The sequence below is a fragment of the Lissotriton vulgaris genome, chromosome 3_1, assembly GCF_964263255.1.
Source record: "Lissotriton vulgaris chromosome 3_1, aLisVul1.2, whole genome shotgun sequence".
Lineage (NCBI taxonomy): Eukaryota > Metazoa > Chordata > Amphibia > Caudata > Salamandridae > Lissotriton > Lissotriton vulgaris.
Window position 1 is genome coordinate 978,882,899 of NC_141689.1, and position 17,141 is coordinate 978,900,039.

General features: G+C 47.2%; 1 protein-coding gene across 2 annotated transcripts in view; it reads right to left on the reverse strand.

Moving 5' to 3' along the window:
- VPS13A (vacuolar protein sorting 13 homolog A) overlaps window positions 1–17,141 on the reverse strand; it is a 2,146,181-nt gene that overhangs the window by 63,853 nt on the left and 2,065,187 nt on the right. For both annotated transcript variants that reach the window (XM_086961343.1, XM_086961342.1), the window contains one exon: window positions 2,193–2,278. In XM_086961343.1, the coding sequence (XP_086817469.1) occupies window positions 2,193–2,278 (86 nt within the window). The remainder of the gene's footprint in view (window positions 1–2,192; window positions 2,279–17,141) is intronic.

Genomic DNA, 17,141 nt, shown 5'->3' on the forward strand with positions numbered 1-17,141 from the left:
GACGCAAATGTTTTTAATTGTTTAAAAACATATATTTATGTATTTATTGACCATACTAACAGAACACATTATCTAGGATAATTATGAAAACATTGTTTTTAAAGTTCCAATAATCCTACATTACTTTTAAAAGCAATTACACCAATCGCGATGAAAGGTCATGCGTACTCGCATCCTAAGAACACCGTAATAACAGCGTAACAGTACGCAAAGCCATGTGACTTTAAAAGAAGAAATTTCATTGGTTCATAACACTTCCTATTACAACTGTTGAAACTTCCGTCCCATTTTAAAAATTCTACTTTGACTTTCTAAAAAGAAACATCTCTTCTGAAAATCTTGTCAAATAGAACGAAGTTTACCATATCAACAGCAATGGACTCATCTTCCAGCCATTCTTCATAAGAATATTTCATTCCTAAAGGAACTCCAAAGAAGAGGAAAGAAGATCTAATTTGGCAGTTTTGTACTTTTCCAGAAGGGCAAAAAAAGGTTAATGCTCCAAAAGTAACCTGTAAATTTTTCCAAACTCTTTCAAGGGGTGATCCATCTCAAAAATACTCTTTTAGCACAGCAAATATGGAGCGACACGTAAAGAACTTAGACCCCAACAACTTTGCTCGAGCTGCAATACAGAGGTTGAAGGACAACCCACCTGCTACTGCACCAAGCACATCAACTGCTGCACCAGCATTTTCAGCAAACAGTCCACTTACACAAATCCATCCTGATTTTGCTCAAGTTAAAATTCTATACATTTATTGCAATAAACTTTTGTGTTATGGGAAACAGTCTATTGACCTGATAAAACGCAGGAAGCAAGAGCATCACTGTCCGCGACATTACTTTTTTTTCCATTCTTTTCTTCCAGTTGGACACTACCAAGCCCCCCATTATAGAAAAAAATTGCCCCCGGGATTTGCCCCCCCCCCCCCCCCCCCCCCCCCCCGGGAGCTAATTAAGAATAAAACGGACTTCTAGTTTTTTTCCCTTGTCCACCGGCTACGAGTACAATACGCGTACAGTACGGGTTTTTTATTTAAAAAAATAAAATAAAATGTGCGCCTAAACATCCATGTGAGACCCCCTGAGCAGGCCTAGAGGGTCAACATGTTTCTACCCTATCCCCTTTCCTTAGTTTTCAACTTTGTTTTACTGTTTTCTTGTGACTCGGTGCTACCGAGGCACAAGATGGCTGCCAACACTTCCTGGTTTGGAGTGTTGACAGACAGTTGACATCCAATCAGCACGCAGCTCGTGCTCGTAATTGTACGGATTTCCGTACGCGTGCTGTACTTCGTCTCTAGATATCGCTATGATTTTACTTTGGATTTTCTCAGGAACTACTGAACGGATTTACACAATTTAACAAAAAGCACAATCTGCGAACCGAACTCTACCTCTTTGCCAAATTTGGTGTAATTCCGTTCAGCCGTTCGGGCTGTAGCCCTGGCTAAAGGTCCCTATCGAAAATTGCATGGGGAAAAGACCTTTTGGGACCCCCCTTTTTTCTTGGCCCCTGCTTGATGAATCAACCCCCAAACTTACAGGGAAGGAGCAGAGCGGAGCAGGCCATTTTCTTGGAGAAATTCGCGAAGATTCGTCCACCGGCGCCAAAGTTATTCCAAATAGAATGTTGTGGATTTCCTATGGAAACTAGGTCCTAACTATAACCACCTACTGGCGACCACGCTGCTGTAACTCTCTTGGAATAAACTACCTTTGCCATCATCTGGGATTCGTTGGTCTCTTTGTTTGTGGTCACAGAGACATTGGTAATTTCGAATTGACCTTTTGTTGCTGACATATATGTACAATATGATTTTAACAAACATGCTGATTGTCCTTTGTTTGCAAAATTGCCATGTGCATTAATTTTGAAGAGAACTCAATGCACCTTGCCCAATTTAATAATTGTTCAGAAATATCTCTGAAAGCCCTAAATTCGTGATACAAAATAATGATTGTGATGCATCTAACTTAAGTGAACCTAACAACCATGTTGAAGAACCTTGCTAAGTTTAAAATTAGACAGAGGCAACAATGTACAAATATATTTAGATCAGAAAAATAGGTGTTTATAAACATTAACAAAATAATGATTATTGAAGGTTTTAGTAAATCGATTTGTGGGATAATAAAAATAACAATGTCTCTTTATAGTTATGTACAGATAGAACATATACAATTACCTTTTTGTTATCATTAACAGGTCAGTAGAATTGACCATGGCATGGGCAAAGTATCTGTATTTTGAAAATCTTCCATTTTCAATTTTCTGAAAAGTGAAAAAAAATCAATATTTTATTATTTATATCTCTTATTATTAAAGGACATACGTGAGCATATGCTCAAACATATTTTAACCAATATGCGTCACATGTCACCGAGGTGTAGGTTTGTCTTCCATCTCTTCTGGCTGCAATAAACAGTCATTTATGGATGCTTTTATATAGCTATGCAACAATAAATTAATGAATTAATGACAAAAGATAAACCAAAACATCAGAGAGAAAACAGACCAAAAGACAAAGGAAAATTCAACAATTGCACTTGTCTGTAAAAATCACTTGCCTGATACTTCAGAGACAAGAGTAACTTTGACAAGCACAAGAAAGAAAATATACTCCTGAAGGTGAACAAAAACTCCATGTAATGAGGTGACTTATAGATGAAATATTGGGCCAATTACTTTAAATGTCTGTATCAGAATCACAATAGCAGGGCAAAATTTAAAGATATAGTGTTATTTTATGTCTCTTTCTTTTTTTATTTGTATGCTTTGTTTTGTTGCACAAGTTACTACTTGTGTAACGATATGTCTGTAAGAGACATTAGTTAGTGATAGATTCCTTACCTTAGAATATCCCCAGGTGTCAGACTGGATCCGGAAATGTTTGCGTAGCAATACCCCTGCGCGTCGGTAGGCGTCGACTGCGGCTCCGCGTCCTTCGTCGGCGTCGTTAGCGCCGGAATGACGTCGGAGTACTTAGACACCGCCCATATGCGCGGACGTCAGTTCTGATTCACAGCTTTTCCGCTCCAGATACGCAGAGCCATGATCGAACCAACACTGGTGCCATGAAACTAGGGCCCTGAAAGGGGATGACCGTAACCCTAGATATCGGTTCGCGGAACGGGGAGGATGGGTGGGTCGGTAAGGAATCTATCACTAACTAATGTCTCTTACAGATATATCGTTACACAAGTAGTAACTTGTGCATCTGAAAGAGACACGTTAGTGATAGATTCCTTACCTTAGAATAGATACCCCAGCAATACCAACCCCGGTGGTGGGTCTGCGAACCAATATCACACCAGAAAGTCCTGGAGGACGGAACGGCCAAAGAAGCCATCCCCCCGGACTTGACTGTCCAGGCAGTAGTGTCTTGTGAACGTGTGCAGCAAGGCCCACGTAGCTGCCTGGCAAATGTCCTGTAAGGGTACTCCTCGGCCCAAGGCAGTAGTTGTTGCCGTGGCTCGAGTGGAATGAGCCCGCAATCCAGCAGGGGGCTCCTTTTTGGCCATGGAGTAACATGCCTGAATACACAAGATGATCCACCGCGAAATGGTCCGCTTGTGTACCGCCTTTCCCTTCTTCGCACCCACGTAACCAACAAAGAGTTGGTCATCCACCCGGAACTGGCGTGTGCGATCTAGGTAATTAGAGAGCGCGCGTTTTGGGTCCAGACGGTGGAGCCTCTCTTCCTCTTTCGAGGGATGCGGAGGGGGAAAGAAGGTGGGCAAGGTAATGGACTGCCCGATGTGGAAGGCCGTGACAACCTTGGGCAGAAAGGAAGGTCTTGTCCGTAACACAACCTTGTCCGGGTGAACAGAGAGGAAAGGTGGAGTAGAAGAAAGAGCCTGGAGCTCACTCACTCTCCTGGTAGAGGTGATGGCAACCAGGAAAGCAGTCTTCAGGGTAAGAAGACGTAGAGGACAGTTATGGAGTGGCTCAAAGGGAGCACACATTAGATAAGTGAGTACAAGATTCAAGTCCCACTGGGGCATCATGAAGGGAACAGGAGGGAACATGTGTGTGATGCCCTTCAGAAACCTATTAACAATGGGAGACTTGAACAGGAAGGCTGATCAGGTAGCCGTAAGAAGGCGGAAAGAGCAGAAAGGTACCCCTTAAGAGTGCCCAGAGCAGAGCCCTGCTGGGCAAGGGAAAGAAGGAAGAGTAGAACTTCAGAAAGGGGTGCAGAGAGAGGGTCCACAGCCTTTGCTGTGCACCATGCCACAAATCTGTTCCACCTGCAGGCGTATGCCGACTTTGTGGAGGGACGCCTGGCTGCCAGAATGATATCACAGACTTCGGGAGGCAAGTCAAATGTCCTCAACTGCCGCCGCTCAATCTCCAAGTTTGTAGGTGGAGACTGGACAGGTTCGAGTGGAGGACCGTCCCCTGCTGCTGCGACAGAAGGTCCTCCTGAAGAGGCAGACGAATCGGGGGATCAACTGACATGCTGAGTAGCTCGGGATACCAGTATCTTCGTGCCCAGTCCGGAGCCACAAGGATAACCTGGGCCCGGTCGCGCCTGATCTTCTTCAGCGGTCTGGGCAGAAGTGGTATAGGCGGAAAGGCATACAATAGACCGCAACTCCACTCGCGATGAAAAGCGTCTCCGAGCGAGTGCCGCCTTGGAAATTCCAACGCGCAGAACTGATGATGTTGCGCGTTCTCTTCTGTGGCGAATAGATCTAACCAAGGCTCTCCCCATTGCTGAAAGAGGCCTTGCGCCACGTCCGAGTTCAGACGCCATTCGTGATCCATCATGCACCTACGGCTGAGTTTGTCCACCCTAGCATTCAGAGAGCCTGCCAGGTGCTGAACCACCAGGGCCACGCCCTGATGTTCCAGCCACTGCCAGAGGTGCAGAGCCTCCTGGCATAGGGTCCACGACCCCAACCCGCCCTGTTTGTTGCAGTACCACATGGCGGTGGTGTTGTCCGTGAACACCTGCACTACACTCCCCCGGACAGAGGGGAGGAATGCCTTCAGTGCTAGACGAATCGCCTGCAGCTCCAAAAGGTTGATATGGATCCGGGACTCCGCCGGAAACCAGAGGCCTCTGATCTCCGCCTCTCCCATGTGGTCTCCCCAGCCCTGGAGGGACGAGTCCGTCACAACTACGTGCTCCGGGTGGGGTAGGGAGAGGGATCTGCCACTGACCCAGTCGCGGTCCGTGAGCCACCACTGCAGTTGTCTCGCAGTGCCCTCCGAGATCAAGACATGATCGGACAGGTTGCCCGGATGCTGAGCCCACTGAAACTTCAGGTCCCACTGCAGAGCATGCATCCGCCACCTAGCGTGATGCACCAGAAGGATGCAGGAGGCCATCAGCCCCAGAAGCCGCAGCGTCAACCTGACCGAGACTCGGGATAACGGCTGAAAGATGGGAATCAGAGCCTGTATATCCCAAACCCGCTGTTCGGGAGGGTAAACTCGAAACTGCCCCGAGTCGAGTACTGCTCCGATGAAGAGGAGCTTCTGAGAGGGACACAGGTGTGACTTCGGCACATTGATGGAGAACCCCAGCAAATGCAGGAGGTCGGCCGTAGTCTGGAGGTGGCTGACGACTGTCTGGGGCGAGCCCGCCTTCAACAACCAGTTGTTGAAGGCGCAGATGAGCTGCGACCAACGCCATCACCTTCGTGAACACCCGTGGGGCGCTGGTAAGGCAGAAGGGGAGCACGGTAAACTGAAAGTGCTCTTGGCCTACTGTGAACCGCAGGTAACGCCAGTGGGCCGGCAGGACGGGGATGTGCAAATAAGCGTCCTGCAAGTCCAACACTACCAGTCAGTCTTCCGGGTCCAGAGCAGCTAGGACCTGAGCCAAAGTCAGCATCTGAACTTCTCCTTCCGGAGGAAGCCGTTTACATTCCGCAGGTCCAAGATAGGGCGAAGGCCCCCTTTGCCCTTCTTGAGTACCAGAAAGTAGTGGGAGTAACCTCCAAACCCTACTTCTGGCCCAGGAACGCGCTCGATGGCCCCTTTGGCCAAGAGGGCTGTGACTTCCTCTTGCAGAAGTTGCAAGTGATCCCCCGACACGCTGTGGCATTGCGGTGGCATGGATGGAGGGGTCGCCTCGAAGGGGAGGGAGTAGCCCGATCTGCAGCACCCACCTGTCCGATGTGATAGTGCGCCAGTGTGAGAGGTGATGGCGAACCCTGCCTCCCACAGGCGTCACATGGGCCTGAAAACTCGGACGAGGAAGGTTTTGAGGTGGGTGCTGTGGAGGGAGGTGTGGACTGGCCTCGCCGTTCTCCCCGACCGCCGCCACGGCCGCCACAGCGCTGTTGAACATTTTGCGGCGCGTGGCTGGCAGCACGTGTGGGGGCGCCCCTTCCGTGGCCAAGAAAGGAGCGAAAGGCACCCTTTTGCTGGCGTGGGGCCGAGAGGCCCAAGGACTTGGCCATAGCCCTGGAGTCCTTAAAACGTTTCAGCGCATGGTCTGCCTTGTCGCCGAAGAGGCGACGGCCATTGAACTGCATGTCCAGAAGTGTGGCCTAGACATCGGCCGAGAAATTGGCGGACCTCAACCAGGCATGGGGTCGAACCGCCACCGTCGTTGCCATTGCCCTGCCCAGTGAGTCCGTTGTATCCCGCCCACACCGGATGGAATAACGCGCTGCATCTCGGCCCTCCGCAAGGGTTTGAGTGAGTTTAGCCCGGACCTCCTCCGGACATTGTGGCAGCACGTCCGCAACCGCGTCCCACAGAGTGTGGGTGTAGCGGCCTAAGAGACAGGCGGTATTGACAGACCGCAGCCCTAGGCTTACAGACGAGAACACCTTCTTCCCGAACTGTTCGTATCTCTTGGATTCCCGGTCGGGCGGGGCCGACGGGAATGTGGTCTGGGAATGGGAGGCCTGGATGACCAGGCTCTCGGGGTGGGATGGGTGGACAAAAAGCATGGGTCGCCCGGGCGGTAGCGTCTGGCCACGTTCCTATCCACAGGCGGGCCTGTGGCGGGCTTAGACCAAGTGCCCAAAAGAACGTCACATAAGGCCTCATTGAACGGCAGCAGAGGCTCGCTGGAGCTTGACTGCGGTTTGAGGACCTCAGTGAGGAGGTTAGTCCTCACGGCCGCAACGGGGAGCTCAAGGTGTAAGGCCTTGGCTGCCTTCGTCAACACTACACTATATGCAGACCCCTCCTCCGAAACCACAGTCGGAGGGGAGGCAAATCCAGTGTCTGGTGATGTGTCAAGACCACTGGCCTCCCCAAGCTCATATGTCCAGTCCTGTTGAGACTGGCACTCCAGTGCCAGAGGGTCCTCATACCCCTCCCAATCCTCCTCGTCACCCGTTACCTGTAAAAAAAATGATCAGTAGACGGTGCCTCCTCATGGAAATAAAAATCTCCAAAGGCCGTCGGAAGCAGCGCCCAGTGGCGCCGTTCCGGCGCCAGAGTCGGACCGTAGGGAACATTGGGGACGGCGTCCACAGTGGGAGCGACACCTGTGGGGCCGGCGCCGGCGAGGTCGACCGGTGACGACCCGGATCCGGAAGCGGATTCAGTGAGGTCCTGCGGCGCCGGGGCCGAAGCACCCGACAGCGTCGGGGCCGGAGCACCCGACCCGCTAGGGCCTCCAGTCGGGACCGTTGGGCCCGAAGGCGCCACTGAACCCGACTGAGGGACCTCATGGCCATGAGGTACCGCTCGATCTCCTCCGGCGTCACACCGTGCCCAGGGACCCGAAGGTGTGGGGCAGGCGGCGACGTTTGCGACTCCCGCGGAGCTGCGTGGGCGGTGTCGCCCGAGCCCCCGGCCGCATCGTGCGAGCGTCGGGGTGGGTCGGAGGAACGATGACGTCTCTCCGACCTCTCATGCCTCTTACCTGAGGACTTGGAGCCTGACGACCGGTGTCCACTCCCGGAGCTGCGATGACTCCGACCTCGCGACCTGTCCCTCGACCTCCAGTGGGACCGGGACCTGGAGTGGCACAGGGCCGACTGCCGGAGCTCGAGCCGCTTGCGGGACTGCTCCCACCTAGCCTTCGACGCCAGGGCCCAGCAGTCGGAGCAGGTGCTGTCGTAGTGATCGAGGCCTACGCACTTCAGGCACCGGCGATGGGGGTCCGTGACCGACATCAGTCGGTCGCACTTTGAGCAGGGTTTGAACCCGGGCATCCCTACCGGCACCGATAGAGTTGAAGACTCAAAGAAAAAGAATGATCAAAAGATCAAAAAGTTCAGTCAAAAATTGACTTGGGGTAGAGCTTCTCCGGATCTGCGCTAGCTGGCGCGGAAATAAGAAGAACTGATGTCAGTGCACATCAGCGGCATCTAAGTACTCCGACGACGTCATTCCGGCGCTAACGACGCCGACGACTGACGCGGAGCCGCAGACAACGCCTACCGATGCGCAGGGGTATTGCTACGCAAAAATTTCCGGATCCAGTCTGAAGCCTGGGGATATTCTAAGGTAAGGAATCTATCACTAACGTGTCTCTTTCAGATGTGCATTTTCTGGGGCTGTGTTAAAACATTGACGTGGGGTTTTCTGAATACCAGAGTCCGTTAAGGTTTATGCTACCGCCTCTCCCCCCTGTGTCCACGTCTACCAGTGTCCATGACTCAAACGTGTTGCCAGCAGAAGAACCAAATGTGAAAATGTAGGAAATAATATTCAAAGGACACACTATTTGTTGGTGACCTTCATAAAAGAACAGGATATTGAACTGGAAAAACAGTTATGTCCCTGTCAAACTGTGAAGCGCACTATCCACACCAAACAAACTGCTTCATGCATGCAACTTGTACATGTTACAATTCACCACCAACAAGCCCGGCAAAGTGAAATACCCCAGCTCAGTTCCAAGTAGTACTTGTATAAAATGTCTATGACCCTCACTAGAGTCTCATTAGCCCCCAACTGTCAGTCTCACACTGGCCGGTATGCAGTAGCTAACTTCTCCCATGGGTGGAGGTACAATTTGGGTGGCCCTGTGGCAGTAGAGCTCTGTCCTCTGCTGGTGGAACATCAGAAAAAGCAGAGCCCACAAAACAGACTCACAGGCTGTTGAACAGAGTGAATTGGAAACAGGGCTGGTCAGGAAAACAAGGAAAATAAAAAGAGGTGGACCTGTTTGAACGATGTGGTGACTTTCCTCTACAAGGACTTTGGCAACAAACGTCCTAAAATTAAGTCAAAGGGGCGTCCGGCAATGGCAATCAACAATGGTGGTAAGTCAAACTACGAATCCTGAATTATTATTATTATTATTATGTTTCTTATATAGCGCCTGAATCGACCCCCGAAGGGGTATCTCCGCGCTTGCCTTGGGAACCCGTCCTGGCTTTTCCCTGTGAGATAGCCCCTACAGGGCATCCCCAAGGTGAAAGCCAGGCATCCCGCCGCTGGGGGCCATTGTGGAGATTAGGCAAGCTTAATGCCCAGAGTTGCAGAGTGTGAACCCATGATTAGGTCAGGCACTGAAGCGAGAATTATCGAGTCCATGGACATTTTGAGCTCAAGACCCTGCCGCGTCGGGAATTGAACCCTGGCCCCGGGTCTGACCTCTGCTTCAGGGTCTGCCTGCTCTAACCAGTGAGCCACACTTCTCCACGGTCACGGAGTTTAGCATCTTACCACAGTGTGGTCAACCACACCAAACTGCGTTTAGCATTTTGAACTTTCATGTGGCAGCAAGGCATTTAAATTGCAAAGGTCCAACAGCTAAATGGCTGGAACTCTCATTATCTCTCTTAACAGAAAAGCAAAAACAGCTAAATTCTTGTTGTTATAACACTCTACTACAATCTTAGTCGCTTTCAGAAGCAGAAGTCTCTGCATCTCCATACTCCGAGGTTCTAACTTATGCAGACAAGGATAAGCGCCTAGTTTTATACTATGGAGAGCACCCATGGTCTAGGGAAATGAGCGTCTGTGAGGAAATGGGGGCCTTATATGGTGTGGTTGTTAGACCACACCGTGTTATACATGTACCCACCCTTCTAGTACTAGTTTGGTTTTGCTTGTCAAAACTTAGCTCAACCCTTGGCAGCTGTAGCTGCGAGCAGTCAGGTTTCAACAAAGGAACATTTGTACAGCATTTAAACAGCCCCAAAACAATTGAAGGAAAAAACTCGACAATCAGGAAATCCGAAACCAATTTATAAAAATACTTATATTTTTATGTATTTATGGACACCAAAAATGAACAAGATGCATAAGAGGGCTCCAAAGATATAGATTTTACAAGGAACAATAAATCAAGACTTTTCACTTATGCGCAAACTAGCATTGGCAAATTCAACGAATTTGACACTTAAAAAACTCCTTCAAGAAAACCTTTTTAAGAGTGAAATGGGGTTACTTATAGTAGGTTTGGGCACCAACACAGGTAGTGAGCCAGTCAGGAGTTCTAGCAAGGTCTAAAAAAACACCTCAACAAGTAAAGCAGTCTTCAGTCCAGTTCCAGTGGACCTTTGCCGTTGACTTCTATGGAGTCCTGATACAAGGGATACAGGCTGATGAAGATGATCAAAGATGTTGAAGATGCTGTGCGGTCAACAGAGGTCATCCTGGGGTTACTGATTGGCCCACGGTCTTGGTGAGGAGATTCTGGCCCAGGGATTGACGTCCCTCTAAGCCCGTTATGGTTCAGCAGAAGTCCAGTTGCCCGGCACAGCAAAGTCAGTGGTTTCCTTCATTTGGTGATAACTCTACTTCTGGGTGGCCAAACTGCACTCTGACGAGTCTCTCAGGTAAAGCAGACTCAGGTGCAACTTTTGAGCATGGTGTCTCGGTATGCTGGGCTGCACTATGACGAAGAGCAATGATCCGATGATTAGGGCTACCAACTCTCCCAGGCAAGCTTCTTCAGCTTTTAGTGGCTCTGTGCTGTGAACAGGAAGTCAGCCAACTGACTCAGATTCTCTGTTTACGGCTGGGCTCAAAGGATGATTTAGGGCACCCTAGAGTTGTTGCTACCTGGAGGCTACACGCAGATGGAAAATTCGGTTTGGCCAGCGTTTCCCCCTCTCCCTGTCCCTGAAGCCAACCTGTCTTTCTGAATAAAAGAGCAGCCCGTCTCAAGTGTGCTCACTATTTGCCCTTTAAAGGCAGCTTCTCCTTTTTAAGTCCGCCTTTTGGTGATAACACCCCATGTGGCTTCCTTCCAGGAGGAGGTAATACCTCCTCTATCAGTAGGCCTTTGTTGTTACCTGCTCTGTGAGTCATTTACATGTCTGCCCAGGTGGGCAGAAATCTGTCTCGTGGCCAGCCTCTGGAAAAGGGTACTAGTAGACTTGGGAAGCTGAGTGGCAACTTTCTAAAAGTTGCATATGGCAACTTCAGCTTGGGCATACATATATACAGTTTTACTGTGATAAAACTATATTGCACACAATGCACAATGTGTGAATTTCCAGCAAATATTTAGCATTTCTGCATCATCAAGTAATTGTCTTGGACTGTTTTGATCCTATTTAAATCTTTGTTCCCATCATACCTCAGAAATACAAAACATTCGCTTCTTTTCTGCTTTCCCAACAGCTATCTGTGTACAGTTTGTTTACAAGTATATACATGTTCTTGTATTTTAAAATAAATTACATCTTGCAGACTTTTCCTTTCACACAACCCAGTACCAACAGCAAGATGGTCACATAATTCACTTAATTTTTCTTTCTCTGACGGCAAAGTGAGAGGAGTCAGTAGACCCCAAACCTCTGTGTTAAAAAAGCGGCAATTTGTCAGAAGACATAGCCTGACATTTGACCTCTGTTTCTGAACTTTGACAAGACAAATACAAAATTTAAAGGCATCTTTATGTATTGCTTGGATTTTCACAACCCAGCAAAAATCAGCTCACGACCCACCAGCGAGTCTCAAACCAGTTTGGGAAACACTAGATTAAAATATGGTTGGGTTCAGAGTTAGTATGAATGGATCATAATAACATTATAAATTTAGTTTAAAGTTGGTATTAGCTTTAGTGTTATACTAAGATAACTTACTATTTTTAAAAGGCAAATTTCTTTTAATTTAGAGTTCGAGTAAATATTTTAAAAAAATGAACGTAAATAAATTTGATTAAAAATATGATTAAGGAAACAGCATTATTATAAAAAATAAGGTTCGTGTTAAGGGACTGAGTAAAAGCGAGACATAGCTTTTAAATAATCGAGATCGCTCAGCAAAGTAAAGGTAGGTTCAAAGCAATGGTTTGGAAAAGTGAAGATTACAGAAGTAAAGAAAAAAGGCGTAATTATGACAGATACTTACAAAAATGTTATTTTTATTGGACAAACTAAGATTTATTTTTGAACATTAACCCTGGCACTTTACAGTTCAGATTCTCCAATGGACGTGCCGGCAACACGATGGAAAATAGTAAACAGCTCAATGAGTTGCTGGTGATTAAGGACACTTGAAATGTTAAAGTCTACTTATGTTGCAGACGTTGTCAAAGATTTAAAGTATTGATATGCTATAATAGTTTCCATCCGCATATGAACTTCTCATTTCTAGCACTTTTGATGCTTATTGCTCACTCTATTCTTCCACTGCTAAAATAGCCTAAGTGATTCTTGAATTGAAAGCCTGACAACATATAAACTACACGTCTCTTAAAAATATGGGAATATCTTTAATTTATTTGAGTTTGCCTGATATCTGCTATTATCTGGACAGTAGTATATGCTCATTACAGGTGTAGACTAGTGAGTCCCTTTACCTAATGTACATTCACTCACTCATACATTAATTAAATATTCATCTCCTGTTAAACAAGTTATTTACCTTCAGCAACACCTTACCTGGTAGAGACCATCAGACTGGATCCAGAAACTTTTCTTGAGCAGTACCCCTGTGCGCAGGTAGGTGGCGGAGTTCGGCTACGAATGACATCGACGTCCGCACCAGAAGTGATGTGCATGGTGCCTATTTTCACCACTTTCCATGCTAGGAGCGCAGAGCCACAAAGAACACGGACCACTGGTGTGGAAAGCTAGGACCCAGAAAGAGGAACAGTCTTGACCCTAGAAATCTGTTTGCTGAGCCGGGAAGATGGGAGGGTCGGTTAAGATACTGAAGCTAAACAGACGCTCTACAAGATAAGGCGTTACCGAAAGAAAGTAACTTTTTGATCTGATAGAGACTTCTAGCCACAGATTCCTTACCTTAGAATAGATACCAAAGCAATGACTCCCCGGGGGTGGTTCTACAAACATGACTTAAACTAAAAAGTACTGTAGTGCCAAAAGGGCAAACAGCCCATTCTGCCGGCCAACGGTGCAGCCTGGTATGTGTCCTTCACCAGAACTACGCATGCTACTGCAGTGGTCGCAGCCTTTGCTCTGGTAGAATGAGCATGCAAACCCTCTGGGTTTTAGTTCTTGGCCAATGCGTTGCAAAATTTAATGCAGAGCACAGTACATCGGGAGATGCTCTGTTTCTGAACGGCCTTCCCTTTTTTGGCCCACCATACCCCATTATGAGTTAATTGTCTACCTCGAAAGTTTTTGTCCCATCAAGGTAGAACGACAATGTTCTTTTTTGGGTGCAGCCAGTGGAGTCTCTCCTCTTCTTTGGAGGGATGAGGTGGAGCGTAAAAAGTAGGCAAGGTTCTGGACTGGCCTACATGCAACAGGGTGATTATCTTCGGCGGGAAGGATGCTCTAGTTCAAAGGAACAGTTTATTGGGGAATTAGGAAATGTAGGAAGGCCGAGAAGACGGTGCTTGTAGCTTACTGATTCTCTGGACAGATGTAATCCCAACCAGAAAATTTGATGGTGAGGAGCCTAAGAGGACAAGAATGGAGCGGCTCAAAGGGAGTGCGCATTAAGAAGGCAAGAACAAAATTAAGGTCCCATTGAGGCATAACAAAGGGAGATGGGGAATGAGTTGTAGACCTTTAAGGAACCTATATACAATAAGGGACTTGAAGAGAGAGTGCTGATCTGTCGGCCGCAGTGTTATGTTTCATAGAGTACCCCAATATAGGCCTGAGTAGTCTCCTGACGCTTCCCCTATATTTACCGTACCATTACACTACATAACAGGTTTTGGTATTGACCTTTTACCTAGTTATGCACTGCATAAAATGTAGTGTGGTTTTCCACCGAAAACTAGCCTAAATAATTATGCACTAAGAATCTCAGAATCACAGCAGGATTACCATCTTCGGCATATTAACTATGTATAAGGGTCATCCCTTCCATCATCCTAGACCAACATGACACAACAAGGTAGAATCCCCTAAAGGTACCTTTTGGGTATATATACACCATATCTTTGTCAAGGCAGATAGAGAAAGACTTCCATGCTGACACACTGACACGAGGTGAGGTTCCTGCACGCAGACACTCCAGCTTGCAGTGGTCTGACATCCCTCGCGGGGTGTCCAGCTCGAAACCAAGTCGGGGTCCCACAGTCTCTCATTTCAGGTAATAGGGTTGGCTTCAGCCTAGGGGAATTCTTGGCTCTACACCCACTTACATGCTAGGTACACTTAGATACATCTAGTTAGAGTTGCATTGTAGGAGTACGCATTATTTCTGTCATGTATTTTTATACCTGCCTCTATTCTCTCTTTTTAGCACTATGGTAGAAATCTACCATCCATTTACTCTGTTAATGCTCATGATCATTTAGATCGGTTTCTGTCTTATGGTTGTTTTAGCAAACCTGTTTTTCACTAGAATGACTCTAGTTCAATAAATACTTATTGAAAATATCCCCACAGTTTATTCCTCTGTGTCTCTCTCTCTGAGATAAAGTGAGCACGTGTGACTGAGGAAAAAGACCTGTACTGTTTCCACGATCCCTGATGGGTCAGAGTTGTCATGTTCTAAAGTTGCCAAGAACTATTCTCTCCTTGGTAAGAGGAATTTACAGTGGCACTGTGAGCTAGCTGATATACAGGCAAACACACCAAATGGGGATGTCTGGAATCAGTCTGCACACCAATCTCACTGTCTATGTTGTCTAAATGCGCAGATCCTGTATGAATGAATGAATGAATGAATACACATTTGTATAGCGCATGTCTACCCAAGGGCATCCCAGCACTTCCTATGACACCTTATCATTCACCACTGCTCATGGAAAAAGAAAAGTTTTCAACTGCTTCCTGAACCGGAGATAGTTATGTTCAAGACTAATATGGTCTGGAAGCAGGTCCCAAAATGTTGCCGAGTTGTAAGTGAACCGTCTACCTCCCATCCGCAACCGTTTGATTCTAGGGATTACCAGAAGTTGTTTGTTATTAGATCTAAGTGTCCGAGTGGTGAGATATAATTGCACCATAGGCTGAATCAAAGGGGGGCCATTACCAGTAATGGACTTATGGACAAAGCAGATAGCCTTAAACCAAATTCTTTCCTGAACAGGAAGCCAATGCAACCGGCGAAGCGCTAACTTAGCAGAGTTATGTTTTGGAACATTCATTAAAATATGGGCCGCACAGTTCTGGACAGTCTGTAAGATCTTAGTCGTTCCTTGTGGCACGCCCAAGTAGACTGCGTTCGCATAGTCTAGCCGCGATAAAATAAGGGCTTGGACCAGCATACGCCTAGCTTCAAAAGGCAGAAGAGGCATAATCTTCCTTATCGATCTAAGCAGACCATAACAGTTAGCAGCGACTTTACGTGCTTGAACCGTGAAATTAAGGTTTGCGTCGAACCATACACCCAAACTCTTAATTTGTTTCTTTGTTGCAGGAGGAGGGCAAAGACAGCTAGGCCACATGGGATCTAAATTCATGGGGGCACAATGGTCTAGTATCATAATTTCTGTCTTGGCACCATTCAGTTTAAGGAAAGACAGATCCATCCACTCAAACACCTTCACCAGACAAGAAGTAAGGTTCAGGTCAGTTTTATCATGTTGGCTAAGGGACACCACCAGCTGGGTGTCATCAGCGTAGTTGACCATCTGGGTCCCCCAGGGGAGCACCACATCCGCAAGAGACCCTCAACGAAGACTCCTGGGGGACTCCATACTGCAGAGGAATTAGCTTTGAGAGAACATCCTCTTCAAAGACCGCAAATGATCTATCTGAGAGGAAGGACTGCAACCATTTAAGGGCGGTCCCTGCTACTCCCACCTCCCTGAGTCTTTGGATCATAATTTGATGGTTTACCGTGTCAAAGGCTCCGCTGAGATCTAACAAAATAATCGCAGCGCAGCCTCCATGGTCCACGATTTTTCTAGTTTCCTCAACCACAGCAAGAAGGGCGGTCTCCGTACCCTGATTGCTTCTAAAGCCTGTCTGAGTAGGATGGAGGCATCTGTTTTCCTCCACAAAATTTGCTAATAAGGAATTTGCGTATTTTTCTGCAAGTTTACTGATACCTGGCAGTAGAGAAATGGGGCGATAATTGGCCCATTCCTCAAGATCTAAGTTGGGCTTTTTCAAAAGAGCTTTGACTCATGCTTATTTCCAAAGAAGCGGGACCTGCCCCGTTACAAGGGAAGAATTTATTACATCCAAAATAACTGGGGAGACGATCTCTGAGACCAAATTGAGAATGGAAGGAGGGGCGGGGTCTGCCGGAGATCCCACGTTAAGTTCACCCAGAAGTTTCTGCAGGGCCAGTAGAGTCAGCGATGCAAATTCCTCCAGCCTAACTTGTTGAGTGGGTGGAGGTAAATTTATGTCCAGATCATTTTGTTGGAACATCGAGAAGATGTTATAGACCTTCGTGGCGAAGAAATTTGCTATTTCATCACAACGTTTTTGGACAGTCACCGATTCACTAAGAGGACTGGGGGTGGGGGGGTGATCAGGGATTTCATTTTTTTAAATATTTCCATAGGGGAATTAGAATCAGAAGCAATTTTTTCATGACAATAGCTGGTTTGAGCTGCTTTTATTTCATTTTTAAAAAGCTTAAGTGCTACCCTATAATTGCTTTTGCTAGTCTCAGTAAAATCCTTCCTCCATTTCCTTTCAAATTGCTAGCAAGATTGTTTATAGGAACTACAAGACAGCAGAAATGCGGAGATAGCAGATAAATAACCCTTCAAGGTCCGCAATACAGAGCCCTGCTGGGCTACGGTAAGGATAAACAAAAGAACTTGGGAAAGGGGAGCAGATATAGGATCAATCTTTTTTCTCAGCACACCATGCCTCAAATCTATTCCAATGGCTGGTGTATACCATCTTGGTGGAGGGACATT